Consider the following 7,551-nt stretch of genomic DNA (forward strand, 5'->3'; position numbering starts at 1 on the left):
ATTTTAAGTGAGGAAAATAGTAGCAAAAATATCTGCTCCCCAGCACAACCTGAAGCAACATCAGAACAACTGGGAATGAAACAATTTGTTCCCCAAGGGAGAACCTGATGACTAACACTTGCTTTGAAATGGAGGAACAGTATAACTGTGATGCTCAGGGTTTGTTTAGACTAGGAAAAGTGATGGAGTTTAGGTCATGTCAGGGGGAGAGCTAATGCCAACCACTGCACCTGGGCTGCATCTGCTCTACAACTTTTTACATCAAGATCAGTAACTTGAGCAGCCAACACCATGTACAGCCTTAGTGGATGGAAGGCACAGGTACTTTTTGCCACAGTGTACCTTGTTGGGATCAAATCTCTCTCTGCCCCCACCTGGAGGTGATGAACATTCCTGGCTGGAGGGACACACACTCCTACGACTCGAAAGGACTTGATAGAAAAGACCACAGGACTGACCCCAAAGAAGGTGAGCTGCAAAAGGCAGAAGCAGGCAACTTATCGGGCGGAGCTGAGAGACCACGGTGAAGACGGTGCAAAAATCATTATGTGGAAATTAGCAAATGTGATTTTTTTTTTCATTTTTTGGCCAGCCCTAGTCAAGGGATTTATTACAATTCTCTATCATGTGGATTTTCTGATGTCTAATAAGGCTTGAGCACTGACTGAAGCTTTACCCACACTCAGAGCATGTGAAGGGTTTCTCTCCCATGTGGATTCTCCTATGTGAGACAACGTTTGAACTGTGATTGAAGCTCTTCCCACACTCAGCGCACGTGTATGGTGTACGGGTGTCTCCCCTGTGTGGATTCGCTGATGTGTGATAAGGTTGGAGGTTTGATTGAAGCTTTTCCCACACTCAGTGCATGTGTAGGGCTTCTCCCCAGTGTGGATTCTCTGATGTCTGATAAGGTGTGAGTTCCGACTAAAGCTTTTCCCACACTCTGAGCATGTATAAGGCTTCTCCCCGGTGTGGATTCTCTGATGTGTGATCAGGGCAGAGATGTGACTGACGCTTTCCCCACACTCAGAACATGTGTAGGGCATCTCTCCTGTGTGGATTCTCTCATGTCTGAAAAGGTGTGAGCTGCAACTGAAGCTTTTTCCGCACTCAGAGCACATGTACGGTGTCTGCCCTGTGTGGATTCTACGATGTGTGATAAGGTTGGAGCTCCGATTGAAGCTTTTCCCACACTCAGAGCATGTGCAGGGCTTCTTCCCTGTGTGGATTCTCTGATGTGTGATCAGGGCAGAGATGTGACTGACGTTTTCCCCACCCTCAGAGCATGTGTACGGTCTCTCCCCTGTGTGGATTCTACGATGTGTGATAAGGTTGGAGCTCTGATTGAAGCTTTTCCCACACTCAGTGCATCTGTAGGGCTTCTCCCCAGTGTGGATTCTCTGATGTCTGATAAGGTGTGAGTTCCGACTAAAGCTTTTCCCACACTCTGAGCATGTATAAGGCTTCTCCCCGGTGTGGATTCTCTGATGTGTGATCAGGGCAGAGATGTGACTGACGCTTTCCCCGCACTCAGAACATGTGTAGGGCATCTCTCCTGTGTGGATTCTCTCATGTCTGAAAAGGTGTGAGCTGCAACTGAAGCTTTTTCCGCACTCAGAGCACATGTACGGTGTCTGCCCTGTGTGGATTCTACGATGTGTGATAAGGTTGGAGCTCCGATTGAAGCTTTTCCCACACTCAGAGCATGTGCAGGGCTTCTTCCCTGTGTGGATTCTCTGATGTGTGATCAGGGCAGAGATGTGACTGACGTTTTCCCCACCCTCAGAGCATGTGTACGGTCTCTCCCCTGTGTGGATTCTACGATGTGTGATAAGGTTGGAGCTCTGATTGAAGCTTTTCCCACACTCAGTGCATCTGTAGGGCTTCTCCCCAGTGTGGATTCTCTGATGTCTGATAAGGTGTGAGTTCCGACTAAAGCTTTTCCCACACTCTGAGCATGTATAAGGCTTCTCCCCGGTGTGGATTCTCTGATGTGTGATCAGGGCAGAGATGTGACTGACGCTTTTCCCGCACTCAGAACATGTGTAGGGCTTCTCTCCTGTGTGGAGTCTATGATGTGAGATCAGAGCAGAGCTCTGATTGAAGCTTTTCCCACACTCAGAGCACGTGTAGGGCATCTCCCTTGTGTGGATTCCCTCATGTCTGAAACAGTGTGAGCTGCAACTGAAGCTTTTCCCGCACTCAGAGCACATGTATGGTGTCTGCCCTGTGTGGATTCTACGATGTGTGATAAGGTTGGAGCGCCGATTAAAGCTTTTCCCACACTCAGTGCATCTGTAGGGCTTCTCCCCAGTGTGGATTCTCTGATGTCTGATAAGGTGTGAGTTCCGACTAAAGCTTTTCCCACACTCTGAGCATGTATAAGGCTTCTCCCCGGTGTGGATTCTCTGATGTGTGATCAGGGCAGAGATGTGACTGACGCTTTTCCCGCACTCAGAACATGTGTAGGGTATCTCTCCTGTGTGGATTCTACGATGTGAGATCAGAGCAGAGCTCTGATTGAAGCTTTTCCCACACTCAGAGCACGTGTAGGGCATCTCCCCTGTGTGGATTCTCTCATGTCTGAAAAGGTGTGAGCTGCAACTGAAGCTTTTCCCGCACTCAGAGCACGTGTACGGTGTCTGCCTGGTGTGGATTCTACGATGTGTGATAAGGTTGGAGCTCCGATTGAAGCTTTTTCCACACTCATTGCATCTGTAGGGCTTCTCCCCAGTGTGGATTCTCTGATGTCTGATAAGGTGTGAGTTCCGACTAAAGCTTTTCCCACACGCAGTGCATGTATAAGGCTTCTCCCCGGTGTGGATTCTCTGATGTGTGATCAGGGCAGAGATGTGACTGACGCTTTTCCCGCACTCAGAACACGTGTAGGGCATCTCTCCTGTGTGGATTCTACGATGTGAGATCAGAGCAGAGCTCTGATTGAAGCTTTTCCCACACTCAGAGCACGTGTAGGGCATCTCCCTTGTGTGGATTCTCTCATGTCTGAAAAGGTGTGAGCTGCAACTGAAGCTTTTCCCGCACTCAGAGCACATGTATGGTGTCTGCCCTGTGTGGATTCTACGATGTGTGATAAGGTTGGAGCGCCGATTAAAGCTTTTCCCACACTCAGTGCATCTGTAGGGCTTCTCCCCAGTGTGGATTCTCTGATGTCTGATAAGGTGTGAGTTCCGACTAAAGCTTTTCCCACACTCTGAGCATGTATAAGGCTTCTCCCCGGTGTGGATTCTCTGATGTGTGATCAGGGCAGAGATGTGACTGACGCTTTTCCCACCCTCAGAGCACGTGTACGGTCTCTCTCCTGTGTGGATTCTACGATGTGTGATAAGGTTGGAGCTCTGATTGAAGCTTTTCCCACACACAGTGCATCTGTAGGGCTTCTCCCCAGTGTGGATTCTCTGATGTCTGATAAGGTGTGAGTTCCGACTAAAGCTTTTCCAGCACTCTGAGCATGTGTAGGGCTTCTCCCCGGTGTGGATTCTCTGATGTGTGATAAGCTGTGAGTGCCGACTAAAGCTTTTCTCGCACTCATGGCATATGTAGTGTGTCTCTTCCAAGTTGATTCTGTCGTGTGTTATAAGGTCTGAGTGGCTACTAAAGTTTTCCTCTGGCCTCTCCTCAGACTCACAGACTTTTGCTTTTTCTTGGAGTGCACAACTCCCGGAAACGTTCCCTTTCAATCTTCCTGATAACGTTCCATGTGTTCCTACTTGCTCAGCTTCTTCCTGATGGGGTTTCTCCTCCTCATTCTGACTCACCATCCCATCACCTGATGGGAGACAGAGTGAATCCAGACATAGGTCACTACCTGCACCGGAAAGGAAGGAAATTTCAGAGAGAGGAATGGACAAAGGGATGAACAAACCAAAACATGTGTGGGAGAGATCAAACCTATCGAGAGCTGATTTTCCCCAAACCCTTCCACAGATGAGAGAGAAATGGATCAGTTTTGGTCCGCATCTCACCGGACCTCTCAGGGGAAAGCCAGATCAGGAAGGGACCTGCTGCCAATTGTCAGTCAGAATAGGAGGGAAGCCATGAGTGACAGCTGCAATAATGATTCCACATCTACAGGGAACAATCCTGAACTTGGAGACCTCACAGGGTCTTTGTAGGGCATCCCAAATGTTTCCTGCATTCCCAAACAGTTTTTGAGTTGGTTTAACCAATTCCTCACCTGTGCAGGCAGCTCTCCAGAGCACTTCTTTCTCAGAGACCTGGAGGTCCGGGACCCACGGCTCTTCCCCTCGTTCCAGCTGTGAGATCACATCAGGTTTGGTAACTGGAAACCCTACTCCAGGCAAAGAAAACAAGGGAGGTCAGTGGAATTTGTGGGATACTTGTCACCAAGAATATTCCATGGTTTTATCCCCAGCTCATTTTTAAGCAGTAACATCCCAAGGCCAGCCTCCTTGGCTCAAAGTGCCAGGAGAGTTATTATTATGAATCATATTCATTACCTTAGTGCCTAAGGACCAACTAACACTGGGTCCCCCCCATTGTGCTAGGCAAAGTACAAATGAGAATAGTAGCAGGGCCATGCCCTGAAGAATTTACAATCTAAATAGACAAGACAGACACAGAATGGGAGAAGGGATATAACCCACTGTTAGAATATAGATATTCAGACCTGCCTGTAAAGCCTATTATTTAAGAACTTAGATGTATTTTTATCACTTAGCTAGTTACAGAGTTATAAAAACAAAATCAAAATCACAGTCCACCTGTGTGACGTTATTAATATAATCTGGGACCATATAGAACATGGTTGCAACAAAGGTCCTGTAGTGGCACCAAATCTTATGTAAAGGGGGTCATATAAAGTGTCTAAGACCAGGTTATGGGTTGCTGGTTATGATTATGCTGTCTGTGTGCATGTGTCATTTTGTAGTTAAAGTTATGACTATTGGCTCTGTACTGTCTGTACTTCAAACTTATGATGTGCTTTTGGAAGACATCCCAGACAAGTTGGTATTAGCTCTGCCTTGCCTGCTTGATGGCCCATTAAGGATCATCAGCTACACAACTGACCCATTGAGAAAAGGCAGATACGCCTTGTAACTCAGCAAAGTATGCAGGGACTTGCCCATGTGACTCCAGACTCCATTTTGCTGTAATTTTCCACAGTAAGAACAAAGAAGTGGAAAAGCCTATAAAAGGCTGATGCCTCATCTCCATCTTGTCTTCAATCCTGCTTCTTACCTCTGGAAGGACCTTGCTACAAACTGAAGCTCTGAACAAAGGACTGATGACCCATCCCAGCAGGGGATGTACTCCAGAGACTTGATTTGAACCTGCAGTTTACTCCATCACTGCTACAAGCCTGAACTAAGAACTTTGCCATTATTGTATGTAATTGATTCCATTTAACCAATTCTAGCTCTCATCGCTATCTTTTTCCTTTTATGAATAAACCTTTAGATTTTAGATTCTAAAGGATTGGCAACAGCATGATTTGTGGGTAAGATCTGATTTGTATATTGACCTGGGTCTGGGGCTTGATTCTTTGGGATCGAGAGAACCGTTTTCTTTTATTGGGGTGTTGGTTTTCATAACCATTCATCCCCAGGACGAGTGGGACTGGTGGTGATACTGGGAGACTGGAGTGTCTAAGAAAATTGCTTGTGTGACTTGTGGTTAGCCAGTGGGGTGAAACCAAAGTCCTCTTAGTCTGGCTGGTTTGGTTTGCCTTAGAGGTGGAAAAACCCCAGCCTTGGGCTGTAACTGCCCTGTTTAAGCAATTGGTCCTGAATTGGCATCTCAGTTGGGTCCCGCCAGAACCGCATTATCACAGTTGCGTAGTCGTGCTAGGATCCACAGAACCAGGTCAATTAAGCTTTGGGTCAGAACCCCACGCTATCCAAATTTGAAATTTGGGATTGAGAGTTTGGTTGGTTAAAGATCAGTGACCATGAGCCAGAAAGCATCAGCAAAAGCAATGAAACTGCAATCCCTGATGGATAGTTTGAACATGAGCAAAAACTGGCAGAAAGTCGAATGAAAGAGAAGCAAGCCTTGGCCCAGCTAAAAAAAGAGGCTGCTAAGAGAAAGAATGAAAGAAAGAAAGAATGAGGCTGAGAAGAGAAAGAAAGAAGCTGCTAAGAGAGAAGAAAAAGCACGTAAGGGGCATCTGGAGCTTCTGGCTGCTGAGAAGGAGACGGCCGGACTCCAGCTCGAAGTCAAAAAATCAAGGGAAGAACAGCAGAAATTGTATCCTCTTGAAAGTCCAGTTTGTAACAATGTTGGTATGTTGTATAACTCTGAGCAGTTGTCTGGGTGTAACCAAAAGTACCCCAACACTGCCACCTTTTATGTAAATGCTGTTACTGTGTGTTCAGTAGAGGGTGGCCCCATAAATTGTGACAGTGCTATGTCTGGGAGTAGTAACGGAAAATTCATAGAGTGTGTGAAAGTGAATGGTAAAAGCTGTTTAGGGCAAATTATGGCTTCTAGCATCACTCTTGTTAAAGCAGATCTTGTCAAAGAGGAAGATTATTTACCAAATCAGAGTGTGAATGTTGTAGTCCTCTATGAGTTTACCCTACGTGTGCCTTTAGCCAGAATCAACCTTGAATGGAATGGTGCTAAGCATGAAGTTATAGCTGGGTAAGGAAGTTATTGCTGAAGATCTTTTGACTGGGGAAAATGTTAAAGCTTTGTTCAGTTCAGGTAGCCAGTTACAGGACAGAAATGATCTCAAACCTGTGTCTGTTGTGGGCAATGATTTGCCTGAGGAGGGTTGCTCCAAAGGTGTGTCTGTGAATGGAATTTCTGAATGTCTATCTAATGTCTCAGAAGTGAATCTGGAATTAGATCTAGCACAGAAAGATCTCATTGGTCAAGAAAATGTTTCTCAGGAGCAGACTAAAGTAGATGGTCAGGTAAAAGCCCTAACTGAGGAAGGAGAGGGTAGATTTGTGATGGGTGATGGATTGGTGGCTAGTGCAGCTTGTAAAAGTAAACCTAAAATGGGTAACTGTAATTTGCTGGAAGTAGCTCAATGTAGTAAAAAAAGCAGCAGCTTATCCGTTGGGACTGGCAATGTGCCTGGTAGGGAAAGTTTGGAGGAGCCTAGGCAGCCTTGTGAGCTGATGGCTTTGTCTAGTCAGCAGTTTGGGAAGACAAGGATAGTGGAAAATGAGTGTCCCTATCCCTTACCTGTTTCCTGTGTGGAGAAATGTGACAATGAAGGAAAGGTGCCTGTGTCTGTCAGGGGTATTGACTTGCCTATGGAGGAAGCTACCTCAGTCTCCAAGCAGTTGTCTGTGAACAGCCCAGTGTGCTTGGACAAGGGAAATGAGATCCCAAGCTGTTTGTCTGGTGAAGGAGAATGTGTCTCCAGCTCTTCTTTGTCTGTGGAGCAGACAGAAGGTACCTTTCAGCCTGTGAGGGTTGAGAATAGTGCAGATGTCGCAGAGTTGGTTGTGGATGCAGCTAAAGCCCAGAAAGGAAATGGTCCTAAGTTTGTGTCTGCTGGGGAGAATGGCACTGTAACTAGGTTGCATCCAGTTAGTGTCGTAGCAAAATCCCAGA

General features: G+C 46.5%; 1 protein-coding gene across 1 annotated transcript; it reads right to left on the minus strand.

Annotated features, from left to right (window-relative positions):
• Positions 1–351: 351 nt before the first annotated feature.
• On the minus strand, positions 352–4,244 carry LOC120388900 (zinc finger protein 271-like). Its single transcript, XM_039511023.1, has 4 exons — positions 4,196–4,244; positions 2,227–3,787; positions 1,288–2,142; positions 352–1,035 (listed from the first exon to the last, which is right to left on the minus strand). Exons 2-4 carry the CDS (start codon positions 3,777–3,779, stop codon positions 624–626), a joined length of 2,820 nt encoding a protein of 939 aa, XP_039366957.1. The 5' UTR covers positions 3,780–3,787; positions 4,196–4,244; the 3' UTR covers positions 352–623.
• Positions 4,245–7,551: the final 3,307 nt, after the last annotated feature.

This window comes from Mauremys reevesii, linkage group 22, assembly GCF_016161935.1.
Source record: "Mauremys reevesii isolate NIE-2019 linkage group 22, ASM1616193v1, whole genome shotgun sequence".
In the NCBI taxonomy this organism is placed as follows: Eukaryota; Metazoa; Chordata; order Testudines; family Geoemydidae; genus Mauremys; species Mauremys reevesii.